The sequence below is a fragment of the Canis lupus genome, chromosome 5 (assembly GCF_011100685.1).
Source record: "Canis lupus familiaris isolate Mischka breed German Shepherd chromosome 5, alternate assembly UU_Cfam_GSD_1.0, whole genome shotgun sequence".
Classification (NCBI taxonomy): Eukaryota; Metazoa; Chordata; class Mammalia; order Carnivora; family Canidae; genus Canis; species Canis lupus.
Genome location: NC_049226.1, coordinates 15,289,294 through 15,306,249, shown reverse-complemented (window position 1 = coordinate 15,306,249; position 16,956 = coordinate 15,289,294). Strand labels below are relative to the sequence as shown.

General features: G+C 41.0%; 1 protein-coding gene across 7 annotated transcripts in view; it reads left to right on the top strand.

Annotated features, from left to right (window-relative positions):
• Positions 1-16,956, top strand: part of KMT2A (lysine methyltransferase 2A) — an 87,913-nt gene that overhangs the window by 19,323 nt on the left and 51,634 nt on the right. For all 7 annotated transcript variants that reach the window (XM_038535993.1, XM_038535992.1, XM_038535989.1 and 4 more), the window contains 2 exons: positions 10,155-10,224; positions 12,875-15,531. In XM_038535993.1, the coding sequence (XP_038391921.1) occupies positions 10,155-10,224; positions 12,875-15,531 (2,727 nt within the window). The remainder of the gene's footprint in view (positions 1-10,154; positions 10,225-12,874; positions 15,532-16,956) is intronic.

The following is a 16,956-nucleotide window of genomic DNA, read 5'->3' as shown; positions in this document are numbered from 1 at the left end:
TTTATTCAGTCTCTTTCCTGCTCTAATTCTGTGTGTGTGTGTGTGTGTGTGTGTGTGTGTGTACACCTTTTCCAGAGTAAACTTCAGAGTTATGTCTTTTCTACATTTGAGCACCAGTGGTAGCTCCCAGCAGTTCATTGTATCAGCCTTGACCATCCTAGAATTAAGAAGGTTCTGACACTTCATTGATCTCTTATCTTGGCCCTGCTGTGGCTACTCTTTTCCAACCAGATCAGCTTTCACTAACTCTTGCATCTGATTTTCTACCCGTTATTGTGCCCTCCTATTCTTTTTATTTTTTTTATTCTTTTTTAAAGAAGATTTATTTATTTATTTGACAGAATACACGCTCTTGAGGTGGGGAGGGGCAGAGAGAATATATTCAAGTAGACTCCCCACCCACCCAGTGCAGAGCCCCTGTGGGGCCAACCCCACCAACCACGAGATCATGACCCCAGCTGAAACCAAGAGTCCGACATCCAACTGACTGGAGCACCCAGGCACCCCATCCCATTTATTCTTAATTAGCCATTGTCCATGATTTAATGTCCTTAAGAGCTGTGTTATTGAAAACTTATGTAGGTTATGAGCCTTTTTGAGAAAAGCTAGAGAAATCAGTCGTTGCACCTGACAAGTGCCCATATAAACAAAGTTTTTCCTGTACTTTCAGAGAAATTTCTCAGCTTACCCCTACCCATGAATTTTTTTGCAACTAAATCCTTGCTTAACCCCTTTCCTAAAAGAAGAGAATTTCTCTCCATTGTGCTTTGTATTCATTCCCTCCCGTGCTGACGCCTCCTCCAGTACTTTTTCCATTTATTAACCGCTTTGCTTTTGAGGATTTTCAATCTCTTTCCTGCTGCTGTGTTCCCCTTTGGCATATAAACATATTCTACTCAAGAAATAATCCTCCCAAGCTGGTCTTTCCCTGCCTTATGCCCTATCTCTTGTTTCCCACATAGATGAGTTTTTCCAAAAGACTAGGCTCATTTCCATTTTGTCACCTTTTTTTTTTTTTTAAGATTTTATTAGAAAATTCTCTTAAGAGAAAGAATCTCAAAATTCTTTCAGACTCCCTTCTCAGCACAGAGCCTGACGCGGGGCTTGATCTCATGACCTGAGCCAAAACCAAGAGTCGGAGGCTCATGCGACAGCCACCCAGGCACCCCCCATTTTGTCACTTTCTAATCACACCTGTACCCACTGTAGTTTGGCTCCTCCTGCCTTTAACGCTGCATTGAAGTTGGCTGTGCTAAGGGTAAAGGTGACCTCCCAACTTTGTTCTCCCACTCTACAATTTTCAGTCCTTAATCCAACTTGACCATCCCTTGCTATATATTCCTTCCCTAGACTATTGTGTGTCTCCCATGCATGACCTTCCTCTTGGCCATTCCATCTCCACCTTAGTCCTTGGCTTTCACTTTTATGTTGTTAAGTATAGGTGTTCTGTAGGCATCTGCCAGTGACCCTCCTTTTGTTATTCTCTCCTTGGGTGATTGAATTTTTATGTACTGTTTTGGCATTTATATATATATGTATACATATATATGTGTGTGTGCATATATATAGAGAGAGTATATATATGTATATATAGAGTATATATATATACGCACACATACATATATATGTATGAGTCCACTGCTATATTTATTTTAAATATATATTTTTTTCATAGAATCATATATTTTTCCAGATGATTATCCTATCTTACAACTTGGATGAATATTTCAAGTTCCAATGTTTGAAGTGATCTCTCCACTTTTATAAACCTTTCTTCTTTCTTGTATTCCCAACCTTGGTAAATAATGCCACAAAACCTAATTAACCTGGGCCAAACACCCTCAAGTTTCTATCGATTCTTCACATTCCCTTAACTCTTCATATCAAAACCTTGTCCACTTGTCTCCCAACTGTCTGTGGAACCTGCCCTTTCCCTCAACCCCCAGCACTATTGCTGTCATTTTATGACTGCCCGTGTTATAAAGGCAGTCTACTTACCCACTGCTGTCTTGGTGATCTTTGGAAAATATAAATCTAATCATGCATCTCTGCTGCCTGAAAGTGCTGCTGACCAGCTGCAGAGCCTTCAGGATAAGACCTGTGCTTCCCTGAAGATCAACTTAAAACTCATGACAGCATTGAACACCTTCCCTGACCCGCCTCTGCCTTCTTTCCCTCTTCAGTGTCTTCTGCCGCTTTCCCACACCAGCCAGGGCTTCAGCCATTCTATACTGTTTGTAATTTCATACCACGCTCTCTTGTCCCCACGTACCTTCACATGTATTCTCTCTGCCTGCAATATGCAGTATCTCTCCCTGACCCTGATTTTTTTTTTAAGATTTTACTTATTTATTCATGAGAGACACAGGCAGAGGGAGAAGCAAGCTCCCGCGGGGAGCCCAATGCAGGATCCCTGGACCCCAGAATCATGGACTGAGCCAAAGGCAGACACTCAACCACTGAGCCACCCAGGTGCCCTATCCCTGACCCTGGTTTCTCCTCCCTCAAAAGTTAAAGAGTAAATTTTTGTCATTTCTGTGATGGCTTTTCCTGACCCCTTTTTCCTTGACTGGATTCGTCCTTCTGCTGTGCTTCCCTGTTCATTCCGTTAGCACATGTATTCCTCTAGCATAGCAGGCAACATGCTTGTGTTCTACTAATTTAATCATTTAAAAAAAGATTTTATTTATTTATTTGAGAAAGAGGGAATGAACAGTGGGGAGGGGCAAAGAGAAATAGAGAAGTAGACTTCCTGCTGAGCAGGAAGCCCAATGCGGGCTCACTCCCAGGACCTGGAGGTTATAAACTGAGACAAAGGCAGACGCTTAACCTTATTGAGCCACCCAGGTGCCCCTCCCTAATCACCTTTTTTTTTTTTAAGATTATTTTTTTGAGAGAGAGAGTGCGTGTGTACACGGAGAGGGAGAAGCAGTCTCCCCACTGAGCAGGGATCCCCACTTGGGGTTCCATCTCAGGACCCCAAGATCATGACCTGACCTGAAGGCAGACACTTAACCGATTGAGCCATCCAGGCACCCCAAATCATCTGTTCTTAACAGGTTTCCAAGTCCTAGAAGGCAGAAGAGTTGTCTTTTATGTTTAGATAAGGTGTCTTCATCCCTCAACCCAGAAATGGGCACACATATTTGAATGGATGAATGAATCAATGAATGAATGAGTCTGCCCTGCTAGCCTGAGGACAGTCTCCCTATGCATTCTCGCTCTCTTCTTTTTTTAACATTTTATTTATTCATGAGAGACACAGAGAGAGGCAGAGACCCAGGCAGAGGGAGAAGCAGGCTCATGAAGGGAGCCTGATGTGGGACTCGATCCTGGGACTCCAGGATCACACCCTGAGCTGAAGGCAGACACTCAACCACTGAGCCACCCAGGTGTCCTTCTCCCTATGCATTCTTAAAAGGAAGAACCATTTTGTCTAATTCTTTGGAGTCCACCGCTATTTGCTATAGTACTGTTACCACAGTAGCTACTTAATGTTTTATAAACAATTGTGTTTTATTTTCATTTTACAAACGTTTGTTGAACACCCAAGTTTGTGCCAGATACTGGGAAAACGAAAATAAATACGTTGTCCCTATCCTCAAAGAATGAACACTCTAGAGAAGGAAATAAACATGTAAATACATTTTTAAAAAAATCTCTTATGCTAATTAAGTACTAGTAATTATGTGTACAGGTCTTTAAAATGCAACATCAAGACCTTGGCGTTTTAGAGCTTGAAGCAGGAGATATAAAGGGAAATGTGCCAGCAGAAGTGATAGCTAACTGGAATATATTCCCAAAGGAGCCCTGTTACTCTTTCTAACTAGAACTGAGATATACAGTATGCTTCTGCACTGTCTCTTCATCTTCTTTACTTGCTCTTAGTGATCTTCTAGTTCTCCTGGGCCCTCCTCATATGATGAAGCCATATATGATGATACCAAAGCCTAGAAGCTTCAAATTTCCAAGAATTTCAAATAATTAGAGTATTGGGTGATTTTGATACTGTCTGTGGTTATTGATGTTGCTCTCCAGTTGATTCACTGATAAACCTTTGTAGCTGAAGAAATATTATTCTAACTCTTAAGACTAAACATTTTGGAGACCGAATGCAAAGATAAGGTTGCAAAGGGGTTATGCCTGAGAAACCTACCACTTAATTCAGTGCTCTGAAGTGCAAGGGAATCTTGCTAGAAAAGAAAGAAGGGGAAAAAATAAATAAATAAATTATTTTATTTTTTTTTTAAAGGTGTTCTTTTTTTTTAATTTTTATTTATTTATGATAGTCACAGAGAGAGAAAGAGAGGCAGAGACACAGGCAGAGAGAAGCAGGCTCCATGCACCGGGAGCCCGACGTGGGAATCGATCCTGAGTCTCCAGGATCGCGCCCTAGACCAAAGGCAGGCGCCAAACCGCTGCGCCACCCAGGGATCCCTAAATAAATAATTAAAAAAAAAAAAAAAAAAGAAAGAAAAGAAAGAAGGGTGGGAGATGCCTGGGTGTGGCTCAGCGGTTTAGTGCCTGCCTTCGGGTGGGGGCGGGCGGCGGGGAGGGTGATCCTGGAGTCCTGGAATCGAATCCTACATCAGGCTCCCTGCATGGAGCCTGCTTGTGTCTCTGCCTCTCTCTGTGTCTCTCATGAATAAATAAATAAAAATCTTTTAAAAAAAAAGGAAGAAAGAAGGGAATGAGCAGACTGATCCTAGACCTTACTTATCTGAGACTGGAAGTGGCTAAGTTTGTTTATTTAATAGAAAAGTTTTCAAAGTAGCCTTGGAACCTCCATCTTAGTCTGGGAAGTGAAGAACTCCAGGTGAGTAATTTTTGCTCTGACTGGTAAATTTGGAAGAATTTAAGGGAGGAACTAAAAATCTATGTATTTTAGTTGGGGGTAAGGAGGAAAAGGCGCTGAGGTCGATCCGTTGAAAGTTTATCAGAAAAAAAAAAAAAAAAAAGAAAGTTTATCAGATCACTGGTGTTACTAGGAACTGTGTCACATCTAATCAGTGCAGATGGTTGAGGTCTCGATTACCTAAACTCTGATTGCTAATGCTGGAGTGGTGCCTAGTTAGAGTACTGAGAGATGGAAATACACATTGCTGTCCTTTGGAAGGATTTTGAAATTTGTTGAATGTTTTTCTATGAACCAAATACTAATGTAAGAGGAAGAATGAACTGTTCTAAGACGTAAGCAAATTTTTTATTTCAGAATATGAATTACGTAGTATTTTATCCTTCATTGGTGTTGATTTTTATTTTTATTTTATTTATTTTTAAAGATTTTATTTATTTATTCATGAAAGACACAGAGACAGGCAGACACAGGCAGAGGGAGAAGCAGGCTCCCTGCAAGGAGCCTGATGCGGGACTTGATCCCAGAACCCGGGATCATGCCGTGAGCCAAAGGCAGCCTCTCAACTGCTGAGCCACCCAGGCGTCCCCCTGGTGTTGATATTCATTCATTCATTCATTCATTCATTCATTCATTATTATTTTTTAAGATTTTATTTGTTCATCAGAGAGGCAGAGACATAGAGAGGGAGAAGCAGGCTCCATGCAGGGAGCCCGATGCGGGACTCGATCCCGGGTCTCAAGGATCACTCCCTGGGCCGAAGGCAAGAACCAAACCACTGAGCCACCCAGGCGTCCCTAATGTTGATTTTTAAAAGGAAGAATGAAATTGTGCACCTGCCTGTCTGCCTTTAGATACTTCTTGGGAGCAGGAGTCCTGTCTTACTTATCCTTGCATCTGGAGCAGATAGTATATAAATGGTTTTTGAATGAATGAACAAGTAAAAGAAATAGTGCTTTGTTTGGAAAGTTGGCTTGGTAGTACATAATTCCTTGAAACACAGAATTTCATGTATTTTTTCTCAAATGTCTTCATTATATTTTATATGTAAACATTATTATCTGAATACTTATTTGGGGTTCATTTAGATTCTCTTGCAGGAAAAAAAATATTTCTTTTGCTCCATCATTTACGAATAGAACCAGACACTAATGGGATCCCTGGGTGGCGCAGTGGTTTGGCGCCTGCCTTTGGCCCGGGGCGCGATCCTGGAGACCCGGGATCGAGTCCCACATCGGGCTCCTGGTGCATGGAGCCTGCTTCTCCCTCTGCCTGTCTCTCTGCCTCTCTCTCTCTCTGTGTGACTATCATAAAATAAAATTAAAAAAAAAAAAAAAAGAACCAGACACTAAGGAATTAGAATTCTGCCATTAAAATAAAAATCCTCAAACGTTAAGGTACTTATGTGTAAAATAGAATTTAGTAGAGGTATATATCTGGTAAAGGTATGCCAGGAGTTACCAAATAACTGGTTACCCTAGAGTTAGGGATGTGGGTAATAAAGACAGACATTCTACACACTTATTGTTTTTACGATTAGACTTCATTTAGGAAATGACATTAGACAGGTTCATTGCATTCTTGATCACTGGAAGCTAAATATGACATAACAGTATTTTACTGTGCTCAAGTTGGCAAGGTTATTTTTCTATGTTTGGAGGAAAGAAAGTATTAAAATCTTGGCAATCTGGGCTCCAAGGACATCACTGTTCAGAAGGCATCGGTTTGATGGCTCTTCCCTGTAGTCTGTCTTGGAATGCTGTGCTCATCAGGGAAAGCCATATTGAAAGGAAAAGTATGTGTGATGAATGGCTGTTTGGGCCCAGTTCCCAGGAATACTTGATCATGTGGAGCATGGTGTCTCGTCCCCCTCTTCAAGGCTGTCCAGGCTTATGATGCTACAGTGCCAAATGTGTTTTTAATTGCAGCTCCTTTGTTGGCTTTTTGGGTAGATATTTTGCCTTAGCATTTTGATTTTTAGGCAAGTTTAAAATCCTTGGGAAGCCAGTATTGTTACCTTGTTGATGACATCTTCCAGGAACCCCACGTGTTACAGGGGGTGATGGGAGCGAGATGAGCAGGAGGCAGAAAGGATTTCCGCTGAGCACCCTTCAGGAGCAACTCTTTCCCAGCACTTTCTCTCGACTTGGCCTCCCTTAGATTCCTTCCTTCCTTCCTTCCTTCCTTCCTTCCTTCCTTCCTTCCTTCCTTCCTTCCTTCCTTCCTTCTTCTTTCTTTCTTTCTTTCTTTCTTTCTTTCTTTCTTTCTTTTTCGACTTACTTGGAAGTTCAGAGTCAGAAGGCTAGAGCTCTTTAACATAACAATGCTGGCTTTTGTTTTTGGCTTAATTGTCTGGATTATTTAAACAATGGGTAGTTAATTTTTTTTAAGCAAGCTTGAAGAAGTCAACCTATATTTCAAGTGAAAAGAAAGTTGGAAGTGGAGTATTTTTTGACTGCTCATTCTTTTCTTATTCCAACTACAAGATCTAAGGAAAGAGTTAACGCTTGCTGTCATGTTGGAAAGTACTCGTGAAATTTAAACATTGGCAGTTCAATTACTGTTTGACAGCTCAGTAGTACTCTGTTTTGGAGCGCATGGCAATTTGGATTGTATAGTTATATTTTGTGGAAGTCTGAAATGGAGAAAAGTGACTCACTAAGGTGGCTGGTGGTGAACAGAGTGTGGGTCTCTTACATTTCTTTTAAGGATTAATAATCATTATCTCACCTGTCGGATACTTCACCTGTTAGTTATTAATGTGTATAGTTGCTAGAACTCTGTTGCTGCAGCACCGGAAGTATAAAATTCATGCATGTCGCAGTGCAGTCCCTGGGTAAAGTGTCGGGAAACCTCAAGGTGTCTTTGTGAAGTGTCTGGATTAGCATGTTGTTGTATGAGGATAATGCAGGAAAAGAATGAATTAAATCAAACTTTAAGGATCTGAAAGTGGGCATGAAGTTAACTTTCACAGTAGCTGAAAGAATAGCAAATTTGTACTGGTGATGATTTATTTGATTCCTTTAAATAGTTACAATTTTAAATTGTAACTATTTTGGGAGGAAGTCTTTGTAACTAACTATATGATCTTGGCCAAGTTATTTGGCCCCTCCAGAATCCCTTTCTGAAACCACGTCAATAAGAACTACAGTGTGGATAATTTTCAGAGTGATTTTACGTAATTACATAATTTACATAAATTACTTCATTTACTCCTTACAACACTTCAGTAAATGAAGAAATTGAGACATAAAAATACTAAGTGACTTGTCTAATATCATCTAGCCTGCAAATGCTAGAACTGAGTCCTCAGTCAAATCCTGAATGCTCCTTAGTCATGTCATGTGCCCACATGCGAGCGGTGGAGTGGGCCCCTCGAAATTTTTTTTTTTTTTACAGCGTTTGAAGCAACTTACCATGGGGCTATTTTCTTTGCCTACTCTTTTTCTCGAAGTGTGTTGTAGGATTACTATTTTAAATGTCCCTTTTTCCTACCCCAAAAAACATTTTAAAAATTAACAGAATGGGGGCGCCTGGCTGGCTCAGGCAATAGAGCATGAGACTCTTGATCTGGGGCTCATGAGTTCAAGCCCCATATTAGGCGTAGAGCTCACGTAAAAAAAAAAAATTAGCAGTATGGAATTCCATTATTGTGACAGGTTTTTGGATTAATTGGGTCTTGTGAGTTTGGGCTTTTCTTTTTGTAGTGTAGCTTGCAAGTATAAACCCTGAAAATCATTCCAGAAATTTATTTGGGGTTAAGCCCCACATATATGAGGTTTTCCTAACTTGTAAGATGCAGAGGTAGGTTTATTCTTTTTCACAAATAATATTCATGATAAGAATTTAAATTTAATTTAATGATGAGAAAAGACTATAAAAAGCACTCTACTGTGTATTCTTTAAATTTAGGTTTTACACATTTTTGGAATTATAGTGCTTTTCAGACAGTTCTCTTTGAAGAGGATAATTTCAGGTTTTTCTTAAGTTGTTAAATGCTTTAATAATGTTAGCAACTTCAGGACAAAAATCTTAGATTCTAAGAACTGTCTCTCAGTTGCATAGTTTGCTGGGTCTTGGACTTGAAACATTTTGCTCCTCAAAGCATTTAAATTTAAGAGCTGAACCTGCTAATTTGTCTAAACGGTTGCATGGATCTTTTCATATATTCCTGATTAATAAGTAGTTAAACAGATTAGCACCTGACTCTAGCTTTAAACTAACTGGGGAAACAATGTTTCAGAAAATTCACAGATATTGTCCATATGCATGTAGTCTTTGCTCTTGAGAAGAAAATTTGGGGGCATTAATTTTAGAACAAAGTTTGAGGCTTGGCTTATCAGTATAAATTGGAGGTTTGAGAAAAATCTTTCGATCCTTATTTTATTCTTGTTTTATGTGGATTTTGTTTCTGAAATCTGAAATTCTTTCATCTCTTTCTGGAAAGAACTCAGTTTCTGAATCAGTGAATTTCTGTTAATCAGTTTGTTTAATTAGACCACCTTTCTTGAGAACTTGTCAAAAGAAGTTAAATTCTTATGAATATTTTTGAAAGGGCAGGTTAAAAGTTAGAGGTAAAGGGAAGCTTTTGCCTTTTCCAAGTATAACAGAGAATAAGATGCTTCCCTGAGTTCTTGAATGCATTATTTCATCCTGTATGCGGTCAGTTCACAATCCCTTTCACAAATGCTGCTGCCCACCATTAAGTCTCTTATCACAGGGCATTTTAAAATGATGCCATAAAATGCATGTTGAGAATCTTTGGATCTCAAATGTATAGAAATCACATCTAAATGTCAATTCCTGAGTTAAGGAACTGACAATTATGGCAATTCAGTCTCTATTAATATTTAGTAGACAAGAGATTATGTTATGGTTTATGTTATTCCTTATGTGTGTGTAAACTTACTGCTTGTTGAAAAGATTTGTTTGTTTTATTGGGGCTGTATATTTCTGCCATTGTACTGATTTGCTTACTTGAATTAAAGCTGTTCTTTAATTGTTTTGGGCTGTATCTATGGTTTGAAATTTAAGACTGTCCCCTGTGTTCTATGCACCAAAGATGACATTTCAATGCATTGTTCAATTACTACACAGCTCTTATTTGTCTGTAATGAAGCTGTATGACTGGGTCCATTTATTTCAATATTAGTTGTTTTATATTATCCATATAAATGGTAATGATTAAAATATAGAGTAATTTTCCAAATTCATTTGTGTCTCCTCTGGGCATTTCTTTGGGATATGTTCACACTTGTGTTTTTGTTTCTGATTTTAAAATAATTTTCCTTTGTTGTAGGATGAGCAGTTCTTAGGTTTTGGCTCAGACGAAGAAGTCCGAGTACGAAGTCCTACAAGGTCTCCTTCAGGTATGGCCAGTTAAGTGCATGGTGGCTTTTGTTAAGAGAATCATGGCTTCCCCTTGCCTTCTTTGCATGTAAAGGATGATCTTAAATACTATGGGTAGAGAGTGAGGGGGTTGTGCATCCTTCCCTTTCTCTCACACTAAGTAGGAGACTAGGAGATGGCTTATGAACCAGACCTCTTATTGATGGGGCTCTTCTTTGTCAGGCTACTTTTGCTTTACTCTTTATTATGCTTTTCTGTTGGAACCACTTGAGTCATGGTGGTGGGGTCAATTTCCATGGAATGACAAAAAACCTGGTAGTTGAATTGAAGGTAACCTACTCAGCATCCTCAGATTCATAGATTTTGAATGATATGGCAATTATACAACTTTGGGAATAATCTGACTTATTTTTTACAGATGAAATTTAGTCTACTGTTGTCAAAGAACTAAAAACAAAATATTGGCACTGTATGAAACTATTTCATCTGATCCTTGAAAGGCTGTATAAAGAAAATAAAAATGATATGGGGTATTTCCATTTATAAGCAATATTTGTCATTGTTCTCACCAAGAAAATATCTAGAATGTCTTGAAATTCTAGACTTAGAGCAGTTTCCTGAGAGACAGTCCTCAGTGGAAATCACATGCAATGGCTTGCAGAATTCCAGTCTGTATAGGAGAGGGATCTTTTGAGGAAAAAAATATTCCCCATCTGTGCTACCATTCTGACTTCTTGTATGATTTGCTATGCTTTGATTTGAATGGACAGTCTAGTTAAATACGATGTCGTTAGGTGGTTTTGCTCTTTGACAGTGACGTGGTTCTTGATGTTTTTTAGCATTTGGGTTTCATTTAAGAGTTGTCATATTTGTATAGTAATCTAATTCAAACATGTAAGTTGACAGAATCTTTTTTCCCAAATGGCAAGAGTGTTGCCATCCTTGTTGGGAGGAGTTAGTCAGTAGTACCCCAGTGTTTGTGCCACTTAGCAATGGCCATGTTCTCTTGAAGATACGATGAAATCCTAAAACTTCATATAGGAACGTGATTTTAGAGATCATCCATTCTAACCCTTAGATTCTAGGTGACAAAATGAGGCCTGGAAAATACATGATGCAATTGCTCATGAGTAGCTTATGAGTTCTCAGAATATTTGTGGAAGTTAGCAATTGAGCTGGACTCTTCTGTGTTCTGGTTTTTCTCCTTGTCCACCAAAAAATTATTTTAAAAATCAGGTAGAAGTGGTTTTCCAGATTAATGAAGCCCTATGAGTGGCCAGGTTGAAGGCTAGCATGATGATAAGGAATCTTGTGATATACTTCTGGGTAGGAGTTTATTTTGTTAATTCACAACCCTCCCTCGTTGGCTATCAGCCTACCTTGAATATTGTCTTGTTGTCTTGTTTTTGTTTTTGTTTTTTAAGCCATCTGGGTATGCTTTATTATTTAAGAAATGAAACATAGTTTTCCTGCTGTCTGCCCATTACTTTTGTTGTAATTAGTATTTATTGAGAATGGATTTATGAATCCTTAATTTATTAAAGGAAGTTTCGATTAATTGGTGAATAAAGCATTTATTTTTAGAAAGCTTAAGAGTAAGACCTTTGTTGATTTCTCTTATGTTGGGAAGTTGGTTCTGTAGTCTAAAACGTTCATCATCCTGGCATAAATCTCTTTTGGTGCCTGTTAGGAGAGGTTTTAATCTCAGAAGAATGTTGAGTCATATAAGACATTGGAAAGTCATGAAGGAAGAGAAGACGTGGTAGACCAGGGAACTCTTAATACATTTAGAAAATACAGGTTTATACAAATAATTTTAGAAAACAGCCTTATCTTCTCAAGCTTTTTGATAAAGTAGCAAATTGAGCTGATTTATAAATTGGGAAATTCCTTTTATTTAGAATAGAGAGGTCTCATTTAATAAATTGTTGATTCGCTCTTGCCGTCAATTAGGGTTAAATCTTTTTTGTAACTTGGGACTAACTAGTTCAAGGACCTGTAAATAGGGGAGGAGACTAATGGACACTTGATCATGTCATTTCACTGATGCCTTCACATGACACTAAGTTCAGTGATCTTACTCTGATGTCTCACGAATGAACATTTTTCTATTCAGTAAAGCTTTCTTAGTTAATTTGACAAAACAGACTGGAACTATAGGAAGCTGAGCAGCCCAACTTCCCAACAAAAGTTGGTATGTTATCGACTGAAGAGCTCCTTATTCAAATTTATCAAAGCCAAAATTCCACTGAAAACATGGGGTGACTTACTATGAACATGTTCTCAAATATTAATCTTGGTGGCTAGGTTATGGAAAAGGTGGCATAGATTTTTGTGTAAAACTATTTTTTTGAGTCCCCAAAACCTTCCTCATCACTGGAGTTGTAGGAAAATCAGTTTTGCATATTAATCGCTTGGTTGAAAATCTGTGTGTATCTTAGTTTTTCTGTCCCAAAAGTTAAATGTTCCAGATGGAATATTCTTTACGTGATTTCTTTGAGGCAAGTCTTTGGTGAAAAGAAACTAAGCCCAATTAAGATGTTTTATTGACTCACTAGACCCAGGTAGAGGTCAGTACAAAATGGCTTGTGCTAAAGTATATTCAGCTTAGTCACGACCTGAACTACAAAGCTAAATGTATGCTCTTCATTGTTTAATTTTTATACACAGTTAAAACTAGCCCTCGAAAGCCTCGCGGGAGACCTAGAAGTGGCTCTGACCGAAATTCAGCTCTCCTCTCAGATCCGTCTGTGTTTTCCCCTCTAAATAAATCAGAGACCAAATCTGGAGAAAAGATCAAGAAGAAGGATTCTAAAAGCATAGAAAAGAAGAGAGGAAGACCCCCCACCTTCCCCGGAGTAAAAATCAAAATAACACACGGAAAGGACATTTCAGAGCTACCCAAGGGGAGCAAAGAAGAGAGCTTGAAAAAGATTAAACGGACACCCTCTGCTACATTTCAGCAAGCCACAAAGATTAAAAAATTAAGAGCAGGTAAACTGTCTCCTCTCAAGTCTAAGTTTAAGACAGGGAAGCTTCAAATAGGAAGGAAGGGGGTACAGATTGTCCGACGGCGAGGAAGGCCTCCATCAACAGAAAGGATAAAGACCCCTCCAGGCCTCCTCATTAACTCCGACCTGGAAAAGCCCCAGAAGGTCCGCAAGGACAAGGAAGGAACACCTCCACTCACAAAAGAAGATAAGACAGTAGTCCGACAAAGCCCTCGAAGGATTAAGCCGGTGAGGATTATTCCTTCTTCTAAAAGGACAGACGCAACCATCGCAAAGCAGCTCTTGCAGAGGGCCAAGAAGGGGGCTCAAAAGAAAATTGAGAAAGAAGCAGCCCAGCTGCAGGGAAGGAAGGTGAAGACACAGGTCAAAAACATTCGACAGTTCATCATGCCTGTGGTCAGCGCCATCTCCTCACGGATCATCAAAACCCCCCGGCGGTTTATAGAGGATGAGGATTACGACCCTCCCATTAAAATTGCCCGACTAGAGTCTACACCCAACAGTAGATTCAGCGCCACGTCCTGTGGATCTTCTGAAAAATCCAGTGCGGCTTCTCAGCACTCCTCTCAGATGTCTTCAGACTCCTCCCGATCTAGCAGCCCCAGCGTCGATACCTCCACAGACTCTCAGGCCTCTGAGGATCAGATTCAGGTACTTCCTGAAGAGCGCAGCGAGACCCCCGAAGTTCACACCCCACTGCCGATCTCCCAGTCCCCAGAGAACGACAGTAGTGACAGGAGAAGCAGAAGGTATTCAGTGTCAGAGAGAAGTTTTGGATCTAGGACAGCTAAAAAACTATCGACGCTACAGAGTGCCCCTCAGCAGCAGCCCTCTTCCTCTCCCCCTCCCCCCCTGCTCACCCCGCCCCCACCACTGCAGCCAGCCTCCGGCATCTCTGACCACACACCTTGGCTCATGCCTCCCACCATCCCCCTAGCATCACCGTTTCTGCCTGCCTCTGCCGCTCCCATGCAAGGGAAGCGCAAGTCCATTTTGCGAGAACCGACATTTAGGTGGACTTCCTTAAAGCATTCTAGGTCAGAGCCACAGTACTTTTCCTCAGCAAAGTATGCCAAAGAAGGTCTTATTCGCAAACCAATATTTGATAATTTCCGACCCCCTCCACTAACTCCTGAGGACGTGGGCTTTGCGTCTGGGTTTTCGGCGTCCGGCACCGCTGCTTCAGCCCGACTGTTCTCACCGCTCCACTCTGGAACGAGGTTCGATATGCACAAACGGAGCCCCCTCCTGAGAGCTCCAAGATTTACTCCAAGCGAGGCTCACTCTAGAATATTTGAGTCTGTCACCTTGCCTACCAATCGAACTTCTGCTGGAACGTCTTCTTCAGGAGTATCCAACAGAAAGAGGAAGAGAAAAGTCTTCAGCCCCATTCGATCTGAACCAAGGTCTCCTTCTCACTCCATGAGGACAAGAAGTGGAAGGCTTAGTACTGCTGAGCTGTCACCTCTCACCCCGCCGTCTTCTGTCTCCTCCTCGTTAAGCATATCTGTTAGCCCTCTTGCCACTAGTGCCTTAAACCCGACTTTTACTTTTCCTTCTCATTCCCTGACGCAGTCTGGGGAATCTGCAGAGAAAAGCCAGAGACCAAGGAAGCAGGCCAGCACTCCGGCAGAGCCCTTCTCATCTGGCAGCCCCACTCCTCTCTTCCCTTGGTTCACCCCAGGCTCCCAGACGGAAAGAGGCAGAAATAAAGACAAGGCCCCCGAGGAGCCGTCCAAAGACCGAGATGCTGACAAGAGCGTGGAGAAGGACAAGAGTAGAGAGAGAGACCGGGAGAGAGAAAAAGAGAACAAGCGGGAGTCGAGGAAAGAGAAAAGGAAAAAGGGATCAGAAATTCAGAGTAGCTCTGCTCTGTATCCCGTGGGTAGGGTTTCCAAAGACAAGGTTGGCGCTGAAGATGTTGCTGCCTCATCTTCTGCCAAAAAAGCAGCAGGGCGGAAGAAGTCCTCATCCATTGATTCTGGGACTGATATTGCTTCTGTGACTCTTGGGGATACAACAGCTGTCAAAACCAAAATACTTATAAAGAAAGGGAGAGGAAATCTGGAAAAAAACAACTTGGACCTCGGCCCAACTGCCCCATCCCTGGAGAAGGAGAAAACCCTCTGCCTTTCCACTCCTTCATCTAGCACTGTTAAACATTCCACTTCCTCCATAGGCTCCATGTTGGCTCAGGCAGACAAGCTTCCTATGACAGACAAGAGGGTTGCCAGCCTCCTGAAAAAGGCCAAAGCCCAGCTCTGCAAGATTGAGAAGAGTAAGAGTCTTAAACAAACCGACCAGCCCAAAGCACAGGTACTCTTTTCCATCTTGCCTGGTAAACACGATAGTTGACTGAGCCCCTCCTGTGAGTGAGTGTTCGGCGAAGTGTTTTAGTCACATCTAGTTACGGGAGTCAAGAGAAGGGCAGAGGAGGTGGTGGCATATGCAGTGGTCCTGCAAGGACAGGTAGGACTTTGATAGGAAGTGATGGGGGGAGAACATTCTTTTCCCCCTCTGAGAGAGAGACAAGAGTGTGCATGTGCGGGCGAGCAGGTCAGGAAGGGGGGTGGAGGCAGAGGGGTAGAGAGAGAGAGAGAGAGAGAATCTTAAGCAGGCCCCGAGCCCAGCACAGAACCTAATGCAGGGCTTGATCTCACATGCTGAGATCATGACCTGAGCGGAGATCGAAAGTCAGACACTTAAGCAACTGAGCCCTCCAGGTGCCATAGGAGAGAACATTCTAAATAGAGGGCACAATGTGGGTAGAGATGAAACAGTGTGAGACCCATTTGAGAGGAATGACAGATCGCTTTACTGGAATGCACAGGAAGGTGGTGAATTAAGACCAAAAGGTAGTATGTACTTCACAGGTTTGGTGTCATGGAATCTGTGACTTAGTGTCAAAGGTGCATTCTTGTAGTTGGATTGTTTTACTGTTGTTTACTATAGAAAACAGGGTGAGAGGACTTCTCTTCCTCTGAGTAACGAGTGATCAGAGCAATAGATAATAGGCACTGCAGGACACAAATGAGAAGCATGTAGCCTTAAATTGCGGACAGGAAAGCAGTAGGATTCAGTTCGTTAGGATGATGACAAACTTTACAAAGAGAGCTTAGCTTTTTTATTTATTTTTTCTTTTTTTCCAAAGAGAGCTAAGCACTGGCCTTTTCTGAGACGATCTGCTGATCTTTAGGTTCTTTTTAAAAAGTTCCGTGTAGTAGATACATATTTATGTCAACACACCAAGTTAGATTACAATGACCATACCCTTAGGTTTTTCAATGTAGAGCCTTATTTACATTTAGTAATTGTGCCAGTTGAGAGTTCCAGCAAGAGTATGTTGGGATTTATTTCTGATACCATTTTGGCTGTTTTTTGTTTAACCTCCTAGTGATTGGAGCAGTGGCTCTTAATTTAAAATGTGAGATGTTTTTGTGCAGAGCAGTGGCCTTTCATGCTTACATTTATAGTTTCCCCTACTTTTCTCTTGATCAGGGAAATAGAAGTAGTCTGTGATTAGATGAGACCTGTTAACTCCAGGCCCAACTTTTGAATAATGTAGACTGGCAGCTTGAGTTTTGAGGGGAATTTTAATGTGTTTTCATTATTTTTTAAGATTTTATTTGTTTGTTTGACAGAGAGAGTGCAAGGGTAAACACAAGCAGAGGGAGAGGGAGAAGCAGACACCCTGCTGAGCAGGGAGCCCAACTTGGGGCTCAATCCCAGGGCCCCGAGATC